This window comes from Calypte anna, chromosome 5A (assembly GCF_003957555.1).
Source record: "Calypte anna isolate BGI_N300 chromosome 5A, bCalAnn1_v1.p, whole genome shotgun sequence".
Taxonomy (NCBI): Eukaryota; Metazoa; Chordata; class Aves; order Apodiformes; family Trochilidae; genus Calypte; species Calypte anna.
In genome coordinates, this window is record NC_044251.1 from 11,589,105 (window position 1) to 11,609,929 (window position 20,825).

At 38.4% G+C, this 20,825-nt stretch overlaps 1 protein-coding gene across 1 annotated transcript in view; it reads left to right on the plus strand.

Annotated features, from left to right (window-relative positions):
• Window positions 1–564: 564 nt before the first annotated feature.
• Window positions 565–20,825, plus strand: part of AVEN (apoptosis and caspase activation inhibitor) — an 86,933-nt gene continuing 66,672 nt past the window's right edge. Inside the window, exons 1-2 of the mRNA XM_030451857.1 lie at window positions 565–822; window positions 19,549–19,726. Coding sequence (XP_030307717.1) covers window positions 565–822; window positions 19,549–19,726 — 436 coding nt within the window. The remainder of the gene's footprint in view (window positions 823–19,548; window positions 19,727–20,825) is intronic.

The window sequence follows — 20,825 nt, forward strand, 5'->3', positions numbered from 1 at the left end:
CCAGGGAGGTGGTTGAATCACCATCTCTGGAGAGTTTAAAAGATACACAGATGTGGTATTTAGGGACACAGTTTAAACACTGGACCTGGTAGAGTTAATTGTTGGTAAAAGGTTATGGCGGGACTCAGTGACCTCAAAAGGTCTTTTCCAACACAAATGAGTCTATAGGCTTTAGCTAAGAATTCTATTTTCTAAGCATTAAATGCATTTCTGTTTGAGATTCATGTGGAAAGCTCTTTGTTTTCCACTCCTTGTTCACTGATATCTGCAAAGCGTCCACGGGCAAACGCCCCCCAGGCGCCGGACCCAGGAGGAAGGGGGCAAGCGGCGGGTCCCCTACCCCGGGTATGGCCGGGCCCGGAGCGGTGCCCGGGACCGAGCCACGGGGACTGCTCTGCCGCCCGCCATCGGCCGGAGCTGCGGGCAGGGGGAGCTCCTGAGGCCGCAGGCGGCGCCGCCATTTCCTTCGCCCTCAACGCCGCACTCTTTCCGGGAGTAGGCGGGGACCGGCGCGGCACAGGCCGGACCGGGTACGGCGGGACGGGGGAAAGGCGCAGCCCGGCCATGCAGCCTGAGCGGGGCGGCAGCCGGCCCCGGAGGGAAGGGGACCGGCACGGCCGGCGGCGGCCTGGAGGCGGGGAGCGGGCGGTCGACGCGGCGATCGAAAGGAAAAGCGTGATTGAGGACGGCCACGGCCGCGGAGGAGGCGGAAGCCGGGGAAGAGGCGGCGCTCATGGGTACCGGGGAGGCGGGGGCCGGGGCAGGCGTGAGCCCCGAGGTCGTGGAGCACCAGCACCGCCCACCGCCCATCAGCACCGGCGGGTAAGCAGGAGGAGAGCCCGTCCCCCGGCGGAACGGGGGAGGAGGAGCTGGACCTAACCGAGCGCAGCGGAGCCCAGAGGCAGCCGCCGGGGTTGGGGAACAAGTGTTCGCTCTCCTCCTCTGCTCCTCTTCCCGAGGTGGAGCCGGGCTGATCCCCGGTAGCCTCCGGTATCTCCGGGCAGCTGCAAGTTAAGGGGTGTGAGGTGGTGGCCCTGCCAGCGTTCCTCCGAGGGACAGCTCGGCACCTGCACCCGCCCTCTGCCCCGTGAAACAGAGGCAGCCTGCGTTCATATTTTGTGCTCAACACCTCAAGTACTGTTTGAAAAATGCATCTGAAAAAGACCTCTATTAGCAAATAGAGGTGCAGAAATGCTGAATGGTTTTGGCTCACTTGGTTAGAAATCGAAACGAGCACGTGTGTTGTTCAGCCAGCAGTACTGCCAGTGTAGATGTGGAAATAATAACACGCTTACATTAACAGAATTTGTATCTTTGATTCACTGAGACGTATTTTGTCATTAATCTAAGTCGTTGGTTGTGTTTTGACTATTCAGAAAGTGTTTTAGCAGATTAAAAGTAGCACAGATGCACCTAATTGTACCAAAACTACCTCTTCGGTTTCCTGTGGAGATGTTAAAATGCTTCCTACAACCCAACGTGCTATAAAATCATCACTGCCTTTAAAAACAGTTTCCATACATAAGTGCTTTGACAGCACTACATTCAGATTAACTTGTTTGCATTAGTGTCGTTGCAATATAGAAATAATGGTGTCCCTGGACTGGCAAAAACATGACAATGACAACCTGATAGTGATTGATGTTGGCAGGACTGGGAGTCCTAATGTAGATGGGCCAGCAGCTGCCCCGTTTTCAGCATCATGTTGATTAGATTCACTTTGACTCTCATGATGCCATGACTTCAATCAGACCCAGACAGTGTTTTATCTGTATTAGAAGTACTGTGGTTGTTGCCAGATTTAAATAATGTAAAATATTTGTCACTTTTGTCATTGTGTTTAGATACGGAGATGCAGCTGGATTGGTAATGTTACCTAGAGTGCTGGATGGTAATATCATTTGGTAGCCGTATAAATTGCTTGAGTTCATACCGACTTGTGCACACAGGTTTGAATTCTGGATGTGAAAAAAGTAGTGCTCCCTCATGAGCCACAGAGTTGTAGAGAGCCACGAGCATCTGTCTTAGCTGAGGAATCTTCTCTTCTGGACTGATATATTTTTTTTTCCAAGTCATTCAACTATTTGTTACTAAGTTGAAATACACTTTTGTTCTGTGTTTTCTCTGGTACTGTTGACCTAGTGGGATCCATGTATTAATTTAAAAGGTGTGCTCAAGGAAGGGAATCATGTTTACATGCATGTATTTTGGCCTGAATTATTGTTTGAAGTATTTCAGGAAGCAGTGAAAAGTTTTTCTTTTGGGACTATTTACAATATCCTTTGCCTGATCACTGGGTTAGTAATTTAGATATGCTTTTCATCTTAGTTGGGCACAGTTCCTTAGTCTTCTCTTGCTTCAGCAAAGTGATTTGTTTTATTCAAATGCACCAGCTCAGTGAGAGTGTTTGACCCAGAGTAAGAAAAGAGGAGACCCCACTGACTTTCAGCAACAGGCATTGCATCTTCTCAAGTGGTGATGTGTAAACTGCAAACCTGGAGGGCTGGGTAATAATACAGGGAATGTGAGTGATCTTATCACTTTCCTTACTTTGTGCTGAGAAGCTGGAATCTCTGAAAATCTGCTTTCTGCTTTTCAAATGGGCCTGGAAATTCCCTGGAGAAGGGGGTTTGTAATATGTAGAATTTACATGGGCAATTCTAGCCCTTTGGGTTTCTAGGGTAAAAATCATTATTTCTTCACTACTGGTGTAAACTTGTCATTTTTGAGGTATTTTCTAGATTTGGATCATTTAGTATATTAAATTTAGTGTATTATATCATTTAGTATGCAATCAGGATTTAGATGACCTGGTGTTATTTCCTGAAAATCATTTTAAGTCTAGGTTCTTCTATAGCTTTAAAACCATGCAAAATTTATATTTTAGTTTATACCCCATTTGCTGCTAAGCTTGATTTTTAAGCAGTTCTTTATTGCTGGGGCTTTTGTTGTTGCCTGAAAAGTTTCTTCTTCTTTATTACATCTTTTATTATTAAAAGTTTTATGACAAAAATCTAGATCAAATTGTATTAAGTAACTGTGTAGTGAAATGAGGCAACCAGGTGCCACTAATTGCCAGGTAGTGGGCATGAGCTTGTGTTAAGCCCACCTGTGCCTGATTAGGGTGGGCCCCCACTGCGCATGAGCAGGATTAGGGGGCCAATAAATCTCCGTCAGGGTGAGGCTTGAGTGGCGCAGCCAGCTAGCACGCAGTAACAAGACAACCGGAGCAATGCCTAAGGCCGCGGGTTTGAGACTCCTCAAAGCCTCACCCTGATGGCGATGAGCTCTAGAGGAGCAATAAAGGTAGTGCAGTGCTGAAAGCAGCAGTTAAAGCCAAGCATGCCGAGATTGTGAGCTCCACTGTGAGCTGAGTTTGTGATTCAGGCCTTACCTTTTATTGGCCCCCTAATCCTGCTCATGCGCAGTGGGGGCCCTGCCCTAATCAGGCACAGGTGGGCTTAACACAAGCTCATACCCACTGCCTTGCAATTAGTGGCACCTGGTTGCCTCATTTCACTACATAACTGTATTTGGATTTGTTGAGCTATTGACAGAGCAGTAAAGGTAGGTGAATACATTCTGTAAAGTGTAATAAGAGTGTTAATGAAAACAAACTTCATGAAAAACTCTTTAAAATACTTAATTTTCACAGTGAAGCATAAATTGGCATTAAATTGCATAATATTTTGGCAGCAATGTTTCTTAAGCCAGTTGCATTAATTTTAAACCACTATTCATCTTCAAATTTTGGGTTTTGGGTGTTTTAATAGTTTCTAATAGTTCCTAAGCTTGATTTTGAAGCTACATGAGGACATTATTTTCAACTTGTACAAGAGGGAGAAGAAAATATAGTGGTAACATGTTTGGTTCTCAGGTTTTTGTGGTCTGGGTGACACTTGACATGTTTTACACTACTGTAAGTGTACTGTAATTCTTTGGGTTTAGTGATGGGTGATCAGCTGTGCTCCTTGCAAAGTCTGTCAAAACCCAATACTTGCTGAATCAGATCTCCCCTCCTCTGCTGGGTGCTACTTGTAAATAATTGACTTACTCACACCCTGTGTGGTAGATCCAGCTGTGGATCAGGGAGTTAGAGATGAAAGCTTTCATGAGTTCTTTCTGCTTCTGAGGAGATAGCTCTCTGAGGAACTCCCCAGCTCTGCTGTTGAACCTCTCTCAAACATGCAATTGATTTAGAAACCATAAGGAAAAGTGTTCTTATTCCTTGTGAGGAGGAAAAAGGGTCTTGCACTTGTTAGATCTTTTTGTAACTAGTGTGCATGTTGTCTGTAGCTGTCTTGATTATTGAAGATTTTGTGTCTTCCCTTAGAAAAATGAATTCATGTCTAATTATGACCATCTGCTTTACCAAATGGCAGATTGCTTTTTAGATCTGTCATCTTGAATAATTTTCCATTGTCTCTGTCTGCTTTTTTTTTGCTTTTTTTTTGTTTTAATCTATTCCATGTTAAATAGAACACATTTGCAATTACTCGTTTTTGTGCAATAATGCCTAAAGTAAAAGGTCCAATTGATACTGTGACAAATTAATTTTCTGACATACTTTCAGAATTTTTAAATTGCTTTTTCTATGAAATATAATTATTAAAACAAAAACTACTTGCTAAAATTGTAGATATCATGGTGAGTTTTATTTTGATCATCCTTGACCTCATCCTTTTATGGGTGGCTTAAAGAGACTACTTTTTTTTTGTCCTGTACTACATTTGAAATTTACAAAGTATTCTTTTAATTTTCTTTTCAGTGATACACTGTGCATGTGATGCATACTTATGGCTAGTTCCAAAATGACATAATATTTATTTAGCATTTATTAGATCTTCATTCTTTCTTTTTTCTACACATAGGACTGATTTAAGAGATGATGTCAGTGTTAGTCTCAGCAAGTGCAAACAGCAATCTGTTCATAGGCATGGCAACAAAAGCTTGGATTTTTCAAATACAGATATATTTGATTTTCCTTAGAATGCTGTAACAGACCTTGTGCAGATATGACAAAAATAGATTTCTGGATCTTGAACACAATAAATCTTTTGACATTTCATGTTAATGTTCTCAAAAGCAACTAGGAAAAATGTGCTTAAATAAATGGATATCAGTTTGTGAGCTGCACTTTGTGAGCTGCACTGGGAGGTGCAAAGAACTTCCTTCTCAGGAGTTTCTTTTCTTTAATGAGGTGTGAAGAGGTACTAATTTATTGTGAATGTGAAGTGTGGATTATTTTATTTTGAGTCTGTCGATTTACATTGGGTCTCTTGAAAACTGTGTGAACAAGTGGTTGGAAACTTCCTTAGGGTTGGTTTCATGTCAAACTGGTGTTTGTTAGATGGGATTTTGCAAGCTTTCAAGATGTATCTAGGTTCATGTTCCATGATTTATTCATTCTGTCTTAATAATTTTAATCAAGGAGTAAAATATACAGTGTTAAAATTTTCCAAGAGTGCTAAACTGGAAGAGTAGGCAGGAGGGTGAAGCACAGAACACAATCTCAACAAATTGGAGAATTAGCCTGCAATATGCTGTAATTCAAGGTCAAATATGGCACAAGTACATATAGGTAGGAAAAATCTACAGAGATTTTTAACCAGTGTGTGACTGGTTAGGCTGCAATTTTAAGGAAATGAACTGAAAGTTTAAAAAAATCAAAGTATCAATTAACAATACATTCACACTGAAGAACTGGTTCTATTTCTGCAACATTTGGATCAGCTGGGGAAAATTCAGAGGGAAGGAATAAAGATGTGAAGTCTAGAAGATACTAATGAGGAGGAAAGGTTGAAAGATCTGGTTGTATTTTGGGTTTTTTGTTTGTTATGTATTGTTTTCTTGTTTTGGTTTTGTTTTTTGTCTGGTGAATGGGACACTTAGGAGAAGCAAGTAGAAAGGTTGCTGAAAACGTATCCATTTTAGGCAGGATAAGAAGAAAAACATTATTATGAAGAAGAAGGTTTAATTTAGGCATTGTGAATAAAAATTGTGACTGAGAGGGAAGATACATTGTGTGATGCATTGAGTAGGAAGGGTATGGAGATCATTACAGAAAAGTATTGTCAGAGGTTTTAAGAGTATGACAAAGGTTACTTTCTCTGCTCAGTAGAGCTGCTGTGTTACTGCTTGGCATAGTCCTTTTTTTTTTTTCCTTTTATTTTTTCAAGGCTGTCTTAGCACGGGAAAAAGGTAAACAGTTTTTATCCAGCCAAAGTTAATTTATTCTTTTCAGTTTCTGGACAATAGAGAAAGCTGCTTTTCACAGTGCTTCACTGCTTTTCAAAGTGCTGGCAATTGCAGTGTTTTATAATAAAACCTGATTATTTAGTGTGCTATGGTTTAGAGATATTTATTGTTAGTCCTTCAGGTTATTTGGCCAATTTCTCTGCTGATTTAATTTGAGACCTTTGTACTTAAAACATCCACATCCACTCAGGTGGACATACAGCATCACTGCTTCATTGCTGCATAAAAGCTTACTGTCTGACTTCTTTTTATTGTTTGTTTGGTTTGGTTTGGTTTTTTGAAACTTCCTTGGAAAGAGCTTCAGTGGTTCTTTTATAGGTTTGTTTGCTGAGCGTTTCTGTCCTTGATTACTGAAATGTTTCTCTTCCTCTATTTTTCTCCCTTCAAGTCTCTGGGGTGGTAATTTGGTAACTTTTGAACAGGTTGTCCTGTAAATGTGCTAGCTTAAACAAATAACTTCATTAACTCTATATTTTGTTAATTGTATGACCCACAACTTTCAATTATTACCTTATTTTTAATTATCCCATAATTTAATTACCACATAAATTGAAGTGAATTTTATTCAGAGAAAGTGTAAACTGGTAATACCTTAAATATCAGAGAAGCTCTCCCAAGAACGTCGCATCATATTTCACTAAACATTTTTTAATTTAGGGCATAACTAACACTGTGCATTTAACAATCCATCCATCCATCCATCCATCCATCCATCCATCCATCCATCCACATTAAAGTAGGTTTTGGCGATGAAACAAGTGACCAGGAGGTGGGGGAGGCAGCCTGCCTGTCGTTGCTGGTGGCTGCCAAAAGGTGGGGTGGGAAGGTTTTTCTCCTTTCAGAATGGCATTTTCTCCACATTCCACGGGGCAATGGAGAATTACATACACGTTTGAATTATTACAAGTTGCTGCTGGATATTTGTGCCAAACAGATTTCCTTCCTCTGAAGGAAAGTTATTTCTAGCAAGAGAATGCATAGGAATTCTGAACTAACAGTTTTGTGATGAGTAGTTAAGTCCTAGAGACCATCATACAGGGTTTTGTACCTCAGAAAGTGACAGGTAAGAGGTATTTAAGCAGAAAGATACATAAATTTGCAGAAGTAATGAAATTGGATTTTTTTAAATTGTTTTTTTTAATTTTTTTTTATACAGTACTGCTTCCATTTTCCTTTCAAAACTAACAAGATAGTTATGGGTTTCCATCCAGTCTAATCATGCTGCACAACCTTTTGTAGCTATCAGAAAGTTTCACTGTATTTTAAAGAAACAAAAAAAGTGCTGATTATCAGTATTGATTTAGAGCTTCCTAATAAGTACAGAGGAGTATTTCTTGCAGGTTTTGTAATCAAAGGATTTCAGGACTGTGTGATTCAGTGTTCTATGTTAAGGCACAGAGGACGCCCATTTCCCATGTTCTTTCATATATGTGATTCCTCTGTATTTTTATATGCATGTGGGTTTTTTTTGGTGTTTGTGTTGTTGTTGTTGTTTTTTTTTTTTTCTTTAATAATGTTTTAACTCTTCTTCAGGCAGATTTAACAATACATCCTGCTGGTAAAACCCATTATGTTCTGGGTGAGAACCTTGCCTCAAGGTCCTGTTTCTATTCCTGCTTCACTTTTCCAGAGGGTAATTGTACAGAATCTCTTTAACCCTGAAACAGCCAGGATTCTGTCTTGTAGAGAACAGGCTGAGGATTCTGGGGCACAGCTCTGCTGAAGCTGCTGTTCACTTGCAGAGATGTTGTGAGGCCTTCAGCTTTCTTCTGTTTGCCTGGCAAACTAAGGGTTTGTTATATGATGGATTTTCTTTTTTAATTTCTGGATTTTGTTTCAGGCTGTAGCTCTGCTGACTTCCCTGGCTCATTATGTTCCTGTTACCTTGTAACAGTAGGTGGCATACCAGTAGAAGCAACAGAACCTGTTATTTCAGCTTGGTTTTCTGCAACTGCAGTGATGCTTTTTTGGGGGAGGAAACTTCAGTTATACTCTCGATCTACAAGTTACATGTTGTAGAGAGCTATGGTTCACACCAGGTCATAGTGGCATGACTAATCTATTTGAATTACCCATAGAACATTTTATAAGTCAAAGGGAGAGAAGTACTGTTTGCTATTGAAATCAGGAAGGCAGCTTCTAGAACCATACGTGGCAAGTTGTGGAGCAGTGATGATTTTATGTAAGAAGTTCAAGAACAAATTTGTTCAAGAACAAATATCTTTCTTGTGCCCTTCATGAGATGTTTTTCCTTTCATCTGGAGCATTACTCCTGTTATTCAAAACATCTAGCTCATCCAGAGTGCTGGGTTACAGAATCCAACATTTATGAAGCAGTTGTAGGATTTCATCCCTCTTTCAAAAATTCTCATCATATACAAGAAAGACTAAAAGCTTTTTTCTTCATGCTACCTCTTCTTTCAGGTGCCCTTTCTGCTAACTAAGCTTCTCTTTAGCTTTGGTAGATCTCTCTAAAGGTCACCAATAGAGCAAACTAGTGAAGAGGATTATTCTTTGCAGGGATATTTTTCCACTTTTCATGAAAGAAACTCTCTTGAGGCTTTTCTTTCCTTTTTCTAAAGAAAAAAACCCCCAAATGTGTTAGTTTTTTTCTTTTTGCCTCATGTTGAAGAAATGGTTTATAACAGAAATTTGAACATGTATTGGAAGAGCTATGATGTCTAAGTGAGCAAAAAGGAAGAAAATTGCTTCAATTGCTTCTGTTAATGAGAGGCAATGCCTAAAAAAGACTGGACACTCATTCCAAATTCATCAATAGGTTAATATACCAATGATAAGACTAAACATAAAACAAGTGTATGGTCTTGTCTTCATACTCTCATACTTTTGAAGAATAATTTTTAACTTTGTCATGTGTGTCACTAATGATGGAATAAGCTTAACATTTCACAAGACATTTCATTGTTGAAAAATCATAAAGTTCAATGCACAAAGATTTTTTTTGGTCTTCACATTTCATTAGATGTAGTCTGGAAAAATAAAGTGCAAAAGGATTTGCAAATGCCTTTACTGACTTGTCTAAGCTGACTGCCAAGAATTGCAATTAAGTGACTTTTACAAATGCTTTTTTTCTGTTGGATAATTGGAAGGGGAAAACATCTAAATTATGTGAAACCCTGAACGAGGAAGTATCAGAAGTTTTTAAATTATTTTCAGTGAGCCAGCAAAGCAGATTGATGTGCTTATCAATTTGTTTATTTTCTTGCCTTATTTTATCCTTGTTAGCCACTGAAAATGCTGTTTGTGATGCATAAAAATAATAATAATAAAAAATGTCTAGATGTCTCAATGAAGTAATGTATTATTTTCAGCTCTTTCTCAAAATATGTAGCAAAATCATCTTTGTCTGCCAGTCTACATTGGAAATAGCTTCTGTGTAAGGTTACAGCACCATTGGAAGCTTTTCTGTAAAAAGGCAGTCAGTGGACACAGAGCAGGTTTTAGATGCAGAGTAGAGATGTGAAGTTTATCAGTAGCATGTGAAAATATAATTAGAAAATGTCAGTATATTAGTAAGGAAAGATGAAAAACGTGGGGGCTGTGCTACTGACAGTGGTGCAGACTTAGTAAAAGCTGGTAGGAAAGCAGAATGCTGTCCTTTTGAATTTCTTATATAGTACCTTTTTAGGTTTTCATATTAGTATAATGTCTCCTTTTACAGCTTTAATTTTCATTAAGTGAGTATTTTGGTGCTTGCAATGTGCTGTTATTATGTGATGGGCGATCTGAAAGTCGCAGATGTTGGGTGTTTTAATTTAAATCCAAGATAAAATCTCCCACTGCTAACTAACCATCTATATTTGCATACTAAACCTCTAAAATGATGGATTACATCTCTCAGTATCTGTCTTACAGCAGTAACTGAAAAAGGGGACTGAAACCAGTTGCAAATGTTCTGAAGTTCATGTTGAAAATTTTACCAATTGACGTAAATATTTTGTAGCAAAGAATCTTTTTTTTAATTTTTGTGTTAAAAATCTGTGACTGACAAACACCACCTGTGTATCCATGTGTATTATGTGGAACAGGAATAGTAATGGAGAATCTGCAAGTCTTTAATTGAAAGAGAAAACAAAATTGCCTTTAGATAAACATGGTTAATGCTGCAGGAAATAAAAGCCAAGGATCTGGCTTACCCTATGCTTCACCAATCTAGCAGAAAACTACTGCCTGGTATGAAGGAAGGACCTGCTTCCCAGATCCCATGTTTCATGGCTGCCTTCCAGCCTTTCTAAGCATTATTTGTGCTTGTCTGATTCTGCTGTGAATTGATAGAAGGAGCTTAAGCTGGAAGAAGGTTAACAGTAGAAGAAAACTATTGATTATCTATCTACCAGTTTAGGTGTACAGTTTTAAAGAATACTGTCCTGTTTGATGTCTTTCAGAATTTTTTCTTTCTTTAATGCTGTGCCCATTGAAAATATAACAGTGTGGGTGAAGATCACTAGTTCAGTTCCTGTTTTGAAATCCACAGAGAAATAATGTCTTACTCTCTATGTATTTGTTTGGTGGGGTTTTTTTTTTTTTTGTGTGTGTATGTGGTTTCTTTGGTTGTTTTCTTCAAAATGGGTATTTAAAAAAGAAAATCCCTGAACTTTTAACTTGGTACTAAATATTATAAATTTTTTTTTTAATTTAAAGGTAGGAAATAATTATCTTTTAATTCAAATGCAACTTAAGTTTTGGAGAACTCTCTTTGTGACTAATATAACACAGCTGAAATCTTCTGAAAGGTCAGGGTTTGTTGTGGCAAAAAATTGATCTTTTGATAAGCTATAATGTATATTTCCTTACATGAGAAACCCTTAAGCTTCTTCAACCTGATGGTTTCGGTAGAGTTGCAAGACTTCTGTTGGTTATGTTCTAAGACTCTGTGTGTGTAGGGAGTGTTAATACATATCAGACTTGTCTGTATAACTGAGGTGTTCTCTAAACTTTACTCTTTTGAGTAGACACTGAGATTATAAAATAACCTTTTTGGGCTAGGATCAAGACTCAAATTTTTCTGTTCTGGATATGGATGCTGCTTGGAGTGAACTTTATACATAATTTGTTGTACTTGATCACTGATTCGGTTGCAGAAGTACAAAGCTTTTTAATACATCTGAGCTTATAAGTGATATGTTTATTGAGGGAGGCTGGCTTGTTGACTGGTGAGGACCAGTAAAATAGAAATAACCTTCAAAAAGTCTGTTATTGAACTGCTGAGGTGAATATTTACCCTCTGTAGAATTTGATTCCTTGGAGTTACAGAACTCCTTATCTGTGTTCTTTACAAGTTATTGTTAAAGCTGCTAATACATCTGCTTTTGTAATTTTGGAAGTGCTAGAATAAAAAAAAACCAAACTTAAATACTACGTATCAGGTATACTATTGGAGGTTCTTAAGCCCAGGGAGGACAAAGTACCAATCTGTTTGCTCTGATTTTGGTTTCAACCTTTTTTTGAGTAGCTGGTTGAACAAGATGACCTCTTGCTATCCTTTTCAGCTTGGATTAGTCCATAATACTGTGAACTTAACACAAGAACTGAATACATTTCTGAACTCAGGATACTTCTATTCAGGAGCGGCAGATTTGGCGAGAACAAATAACTTTCTGCAGAAATTTTCCTTAACTATACAAAATACCAAGTGCAATTTGGTTTTAGATTATGGCCTACAACATTAACATATGTGGATCCATATGTATGCAATATAGAAACCCCCTGACTTTGACAAATACAGCCTGTATGTCGGAACAATCAGTAATCTGACTCAAAGTGCTTTGAGTTGCTACAACCTTTGTGGCAATACACTTGGTAAGGATTTATTGAAACATGTTATTGCTGTCAAGACAGAGGCTTCTGTTGTAGGTTTGCACTTGTATTTTTGAAGGTTTGTAAGGAAAATATTCAGCTTTTTAAAGTTACTGTCAATTTGAAAATAGTAGAGCTGCCAAGTTTTGTGCAGGTCTGTGCTACAGCTTTTTATTAATTGTTTGATGAATTTTCATGGTTGCTGGTAACATTCCCACAAGGAACTGAATTGAAGGACCTATACAATTGATTTTTGTTGGTGGAAATGTATTGGCTTGGCAAGTTCAGAAAATCAAAAGTCTCTTTATCTACAGACGGCAGCTGGACAAGCTTTCTACAGGCTCTTAGCTCGCAGCATGGTTCCACTGTGGGGAAGGGAGGCAAAGGTCTGCTGCAGTAAACACAGCGTGGTGATTCTCTACTGAGTTTCCCAATTAGTGCAGAATGAGTACTGAATGTATAAAGATACTGTTCTCACAACATGCCCCAACAAATATCCTTCCTTGGAGTTCTAATCTAAATGAGTAGAGGTAAATTTTACCTAGTGGCTTTGTAGGTTGTATCTAATAAGCAAAGTTTTGAAATACACAAATTCCAAAATAAATACTTAGTTTAATGGCTTTACCCCGAATGTTAGAGAATACTGCTTTTGATATTTTCTCTCTGTCAGTGTGCATTGCAGGGTTATTAAGTTTATCTGCAAGTCAACTGTTTTTCAGACTGGGTCTTTAGAAGATGCAGTACAAAACTTCAGTGGTGTGTACTTGGGGTTGGTTCATTTTGCCTCTGTAAGCCACCTGTTTGAAGGGCTGTGCAGCTAATCGTGTGCTAGCAGGTTACAGAGGTATTTCTGAGATAGCAGTGGAAAATGAACATCAGAATTTATGGAATCTTTTTTTAGTTCTTTGAAAGGGAAGATCGTCTGCCATTTAAATGAGTAATGACAAACATAATAACCAAGCTGTTTGCTTCTTGGTGATTTTTTTTTGTTTGTTTGTTGTTTGGTTTTTGTTGGTTTTTGTGTGTGTGTGTGACTCAGTGAGTCTAAGGGAGAGATTTAGTTCCTAATAGAAGCTGTTGTTCCAATTCAGTGAGGCAAAAGATTTGTATGAAATATTGTTATAACTTGTGGAAATATTAATCATGATCTCTGAGAAAGATGGAGTGTATGACTTGGAGCCTCCTGGCACTTGATGGTGTAACTTTACTGAATGCAAAGAATATTTTCAAAGGTGTTTGTTTTCTCAATTAAACAGTAATGAGAAAACAGTCTCTTTCATTTGAAGTTTTTAATCAGTTCCAATTATTTGCATCTCTTAGACAGAATGAGCAGGAACTTATAAGGAAAATAATTTGGTGGGCAAGATTATTATCTTTACTTTTTTTATTGTTACTGTGGTCAGACTTAATACCTCTTAAAAACAATTCACTATGGGAAAGCTAACAGCTCACAGTGTTTGGAAGGTATTGGTGAGTATTATTACAAAATACTATTTTCAGCCTCTGGAAGAAGCTGCTATCACTGCATTAGAAATCCTTATTTTTCAGGGAAATTTACAAATCTTTCCATTTACTTTTCTAAAATCTTGGTTAAGAGTAGTAAGAATAGTTTGAGGGATTGTATTCCACTCTTCCTTTTTACTGACATTTTTATATTGTTCTAACTTTTTTTTTTTTTTTCCCCTGTACAGAAATTTATCACTCCTATTCCTAGATAGACAAAGCAATGTGTTGGCATGCTTCATGGGATTTTCCCAGATAATGGGATATGTATTTAATGCACTGACAGACTTGTTTGCCTCATTTATTCACCTCTGGGTTTTCTGCGTTTTATTTTTAAAACCAAATTGTTGCTTTCCTGTGTCACTGTGAATTGCATTTCAAATTCTGTCACTGCATCTCATCTGTCTGTCTAGGTAGCATCATAAAGATAACATTCTGTATCCTTTCTTATAGGTAAGGAGATCTTTGTTCTAAACATCTACAACTTTTATCAGTATCGATAAAACTGCACTAGTATTTTGTCTTTTGGAAAATAATAGCATTAATCTAAGAAATACATTTAAAAATGCAGTTCTCTTTTTGTTTGCCATAATTCTGAATATACTGTTTCTTCAATACACTACACAGTTTGTGTTTTAGAGAAGGTTGGCAAAGGAATATATTAATAAATCTCTACTTACAAGGCAGAGAAGGGGGCATATAGATAGAGGTTGTAATTAAGTAAATGTGGAAAATCAAAACACCTCTTTTGAAAGAATATTATACTATATATAAATATCATAAGGTGTAAGCCTATCAGTCCTTCTGATAGAAAAAATTAAGCTGTTTAATCAGCACTGTTACAAAAAAAAAAAAAAAAGAAAAAAGTCTTTTTGAGATTGTGTTGTGTTCATATTGTGTTAGGATAATTCCTGGTGTAATATCATTGCTCCTGTTTGGTTACACCAGCAATAACTTTGAACCAAGAAATTAAAAGCAGGTAATCCTTTCCAGGGAGCAATTTAAGTCACTAAAGTGTAACTGCATGTCTTTCACATCCCCACTTATATCTGCCTAGAGGAACCACTCGGTAGTTAATATGAGCCAAGCTGCATTACTTAGTGTCACTCACACAACCCTCTGTGTACAGACTTTTATTCTGCAAAACAATTTAAAGTGTAGAGATCTTACTCTGCTTTTTGCTTTCTTATATACGTTTTTTTTGACCCTACGAATTAAAAATATCACCTGTGAGAACCTGACTGTGACAGATGCTGATCAAATTGGGATGATGAGGAGAACTTGTGTCTGCATGGGCACCTTGCTGTTTTAAATAGAAATGAGGGAAAGATCTATGCCCATTCATAATGCAGCTGGTAGTCTAGGTCAGATGCAGCCTGTGGGATATTTTCATTTTGTCTTGCTAGCTTTTTCCCCTGATGAGAAGAGAAATTGTGACTGAGACAGATAAGCCTGAAGGTCATCGCACTTGGCTGCAGCTTTACAGCAGTTTCCAAGAAGGGAAGAGGGAATCAAGACAGGAGTTTACACAAGGAACTGGAGTGTGCTGTTGCTGATTGGAAAAGCAGCAACTGTAGGGAGCAGAGTGTGCTTATTACTGTCAGAGAACACGCCTGGCACAGGCCAGCTGTTTATTGTTCACTTGGTGTATCCAAGATATCTGGGGTATTGCAGGTAAGTGTCTTAATGAGGAATGGAAAATATTAAGAAAATGTGATCTTTTCCTGAGGTGTAGCATTCAAATTGTAATGCAAAAGTTAGAGTTACAAAGGGGGAAAGTACATTCTAAAGATAAAATGAGGATAAAAGAATTTGGGAAGATGATGAAGTAGAGAAACAGCCATGCTCTTTTTAACACACAAAAAAAATCTCTTAAGTGTGTTTTCATATGTTCTGTAAAGTGTCTCAGGAAGAGAATTGGGAGAAATACTGCAAAATACATTAGAACAGAGATCTAATAATGCATGATATTTATGTAATAAGGGGAAGAGCAGCTGGCCCAGAGAAAGGCAAGTGCACTGTTTCTGTGTTCCTTTGAGTCACTGTAGACTATTCAAGGTACAGACAAAGATTAGATGTTTTAAACTTATCTTACAGGTTAATAGAACTGAACAGAATGAGGGCTATAAGCCTGAACTGGCGTGTCTTCCTAAGTTGATAAATATAGTTTTAGAAAGTCTTAGTGGCAGCTCTGACTTTTAAAGCACTTTAGTTTTGTCAAAGGGCTATGAGTTCAACAATTTTTTCTTGCTGAGTGTTTGCACACATGTGCTTAACATGCTAGGACTGACAGCACTTAATGCTGAAGAGTGGTTGAGTAATTGAAGCAGGATTTAAGAGGTCTCTGTTGCACTTTCTCCATTGTGTACTTCAGCCAGGGTCTGATTCAAACCACTCTGGGTTCCAGGAAAGTGCAGAAGGATGACCCTGGGGAAAATTGCTTCGTTTTGACACCTTTATTCCTAAACCATGTGCATCAATATAGTCTTTCTTATTTTTTTCTCAATGCCATGCCATCTCCAACCCTGAATGCTGCAGTAGTGTATAAAGGAGGGTGTACTAAAATACCATTTTGCTGTGGTAGAAACTGTAGGTAGAAACTGGACTCATGTCTGTTATACGTTTTGCTTTCCTTCAGAAGGAAAGTGGACTCATAAGCTTTAGGAGAAGAGGAAAGGCTTCAAACTGTTCAAGCTCCTCTGCAAGGAAACTTAGCTCTTTCACTGTTGCTTGACTTTGGTGAACATAGTGTTTGGACAGAACACTGTTTATATATTTTTTTTTGTTGTTCTTTTAGTATGCAAAACAATCTGAAGGTTTCTTGATTTTGTTCAACTCGGCTTTTGTATACTTTCCCCACTTTAAAAAAAATGTGCAAATGGTATTGCATTAATCTAAGAAATGCATTTAAAAACTATGTTCTTTTGTTTGCCATAATTCTGAATATATAAGAACACAATATTCCTGTTTTGGTTATTTTGACAGCTAAAATGAGTGAATCCTTTTAACAGCCCTGAAGTAAGTAATTATATGTAATGTCATAGTTGCCTAGGTTGATTCTGGTCTTTACTTTAAAGCGAATAGAAGTACAACAGAGATCTGTCTGTAGCACTAGTCTAGCTTTGACTTGTGAATTGTATCAGCCTCAGGTTCTTTTGAGCACTGAATTTCACTAGGTTTGCTGGATTATAAGAAATCAATTTCTAAGAGAAGAACTGAAGAGAAATAAGTGGATTCTTATCTTGATCTAAGTGGATTTGGCTTTTGTTCTGTGGAAACTATAGCTCTGGATCAGTCCCCAGTAATCCAGAATTGTGACTTCATCCCCTGGTTGTCCACAACAACCATTTCAGTGTATTTATCTGCTTAATAGAAAGAAAAGTGAACTTACCTAAAATGGAGAACCAGTAAGAATGCACAGAATGTTTTCCTTCGTGTCAGCTGTATGACAAGTGGGAATATATTTGTAAAATTATGATAGCTTTGAGTCTGGTTTTGAGCTCTTTGATTTTGGCATTCCTTCATAATGTTCCTAGCCACCTTTCTCAAATAGTGCTGAAAAAAACTTGTTGATGAAGACTGGTGCATTATTTTTCTTGGGAAGTCATGATTCTAGTTCTGATTTTGCTATTTGTACAGTATGCTGGGCAGTCCCATCAAGCATGGGAGAATCTGAACTCTCACTATCATGTTTGAATGCACATATCCATATATGTGCTTTGCCTTTCAGTAGACATTCGTCTCAAAGACATAAAACAGTCTTCACTGCTACTTTTTGTCATTTTAAATATATTTTCAGAAATAAGGTTTTTCTGCTGTGCAATGGGACACTAAAGAAACATGAAAATCTCACAACAGAGAGATTTCCTTGCCTAACTGAGCCAAAATGTAACTACAGAATTTTCTATGGAATAGTTAGGCCTTCTTCACAATGGATTTCTAAAATCAACCTAAAACATCTGTTGCATCTGTTGTTTCTTGAACTATGGAAGTAGCTCACTGATTATAAAACAAGTTAATCACAGAACTGTCTGTTGGAAGGGATCTCTAGATATCTCCTAGTCCAACTCTCCTACTGAAGCTGGATCCCCTGGAACACATTACACAGGACTGCATCCAGGTGGGTTTTGAAAGTCTCCAGAAAAGGGGACTTCACAACCTCCCTCGGTGGCCTGTTCCAGTGCCTTGTCACCCTCATAGTGTTGTTTTTTTCTTATGTTTAAATGGAATTTCCGTGTTCTAGTTTGTGCCTGTTACCCATGTCCTGTCACTGGGAACTACTGAGAAGTAGTACTGGGTCCATCTTCTTCCACCCACCCTTTAGATACTTATAGACATTGGTAAGGTCTCCCCTCAGCCTTCTCCAGGCTAAAAGATCTCTGCTCTCTCAGCCTTTCCTCATAAGAGATGCTCCAATTCCCCAGTCATCTTCATCACCCTTCTCTGGAGTCTCTCTAGTAGTTCCCTGTCTCTCTTGAACTGGGGAGCTCAGAATAAAGTGATGGTGGGTTATTCCTGATAGTGACTTTGTGCAGCTTTTCCAGGTTATCCAATTTTGTACCAATATGTAAGTCTACAGTATGTGCTTTAAAAACCCTAAGGTAGTTGTAGGAACACAGTAACCGCCAGAGATTCTATTAATCTTTCTGCACAATGTGTTGCAAGTCTTCACTTATAAGGGCTTTTTAAAACATAAATAATTGCTCTTCATATTTATTTCAGGATTATATTTAGTTTTAACTATCAAAGCCAAGGGCTTCCTTAAAGCCGGTGTCTTATGGTGAGCTGTAAGGGTGTTTTGTCTTATGGATATATAGTGATTTACCAAAAGGTGGCTACCAAGTTATTTTATACTAAATGGAGGTCATTTTAAGCTTTACAGCAGCAAAAAGATAACCTTGAATTTCACTTCCCTGGTTTTTGGGACAGTGAAGTTCAATCGTGTGGCTGCAGTACATTGTGGTTTGTTAAAGAAATGGTAAAGTAAAGGAGAGAAGAGGGGGTGGAGCTGTCAGCAGAACATTAGGGAGCAGAAACTGGGAGACACGTCTTTCTAGATTCCTTTACTGCACCTCTTCAGAACTTCAGAGCTCTGCACGGAGTATTTTGTACAGAACTGTTCTGATCTCAGTTGTCCTCTTGCCTGTTGAGTGCTTCTTCCTTCAGGAAGCAAATCTTTGTGCACTGATAGTCATTCAGGCTTAACCCCAAGCTCTAGGAGAGCTGAGCTCTGTAGATACAGAGGATTCAAAAGTCGTTGATCACTTGTGGATCAACAAGTGTTGATCACTTGTGGAAAATGCCCATTTTCCTGGCATCTTAAGCTGATTCTGCAACGAGTTTTTCTTTTGACCCCAGAGTTTGGGCTAGTAGATCTGCTGTCTGCAATCTATTTAATTTTTCCATGTGTATTTCTGCAGAATGTCTCTTGTGAACAAAATTAATTTGATAAATTGTTCCATATCACTTAAGACCTTGTGGTTGGTTATAGTGGAAATTTTTACCTAGATCACCCTTTCCAGATGTTTTTCTGCAGTATTTGTTGTTTCTCCTATTCTGCTCTACAAACATCAGTTCTTGCAGTTATCATCTGTATCACTGCAATGTTTGATCAGAGATACTGTGATAAAATTCTTAGTTCTGCTCCCTACATGTTGCTCTGTTTCAGAAATGTAGCTGTTCATGGTGGGCTTCAAGAATAGGAAGGAAACCAGCAAAACTTGCATCAGTATCATTGCTTGACCCTCTGTAAGAACTAAAGCTTCACTGGATACATTTTTTTTACTAGTGATGAGTTGCAGACATTTAAGGAAGATAGCACCTGATCTAAAGTTTTTCCAGGGATCCAGGCTGAGTATTCTTACTGAGTTTTAATTCTGTGGTTGGAGCTGTTTGTGTGAATGACTCTTTAAATACAAAACAAAGTGCTACTGAGTGGCAGTGACTTAACTGACCATTTTTATGTCACAGGTAGAGGAGGATGATGATACTGAATCACAAGAGGAAGAAAAGGAAGAACTGAAAAGCTATTCAAAAAGAAAGATTGTTTCCAACTGGAGCCGCTATGAGGAGACAGAAAAAGAGGAACAGAGAGTATGTGGGGAATCACAGAGAGGAACAGACTTCAGTGTTTTGCTTAGCTCAGCAGGTAAGCATTTTCTACTCTGTACAGAGTTTTGTAGTTGTGCATTTTGAAATATTACTGCTTTTCTGGCTGTTGCCTTTGAAACAGGACCCTAGAATACCATTCCCATCTGCCTCAGTGAGTTTGCCATAGATGTATTTAGGAGTGTTCAGAGTCTTTGTGGGAGCAGCCCCATAGCAGACAGGCTGAACCAAGTTGTGGCACATGAGAAATAAAAGGGAGCTGCTCTATTTATAATTGCCTTATGAAACTATGTAGGGGTCTGAGTGTTTGCAGCACTCAGTTATTTTGGGCCTATTCTTACCGACAATGAATTTTTTACTGATCTTGGTCACTGGATTGCTTTCCAGGAAACAAGAAATGTTGCTAATATGACTAAACACAGCGAAGCAGCCAAGCAGCTGCTTGCTGCTATTTGTTTTGACAGAGTTTTGTAATCAGCACTGTACAGATGTGGACATAAACAGCAAGTGTTACTCTCCTTGGAAATAAAGATTAGTTGTTTTCATCTCTTTAATGGAGGCAATAGAAGGAGGAAAGACAAGTTGTATTATACCCTATTACTTTTTAGCTATACATGAATAGTATGGGCAGTTCACAAAGAACAATTACATATAATAATTTTTTAAACTCTTGATGTGCCATTGCATTGGAATACCATTCAGTAGAAAGCTGCAAACAATGCATTAGGGTGTTTTCTTTAGAAACTTGGAAGCTCTGAAATCTCTCTTTTCTAAATAATTGGATTTTTTCAGCCATGGCTTAGAGGGGTAAGTTAGAAATTATGTATCGTAACGAAACAAGGACCAGAGCTTGCTTTCTCTGTGCCAGAATCAATGCAGTTTTGCATGAACATTGCAGAACTGGGCCTGAATTGCCAGTTTTAATCATGAGATGTGTATTGACTTCTTTGAATGGTATTTTGCATGGTAAACACGGTAAACACTCCAACATGGTTGGAGTCAAGATGCCTGGTCTGGACCCCAGAGCTGGATAGGTGACATAGCCTGAGGAGCACAGAAGGTACCACAACCCAAAACTTCTATGACCTGCTCTGAGCTACATGTTGCCATGCTTTTAAATATTAACTTTAATATCTCTA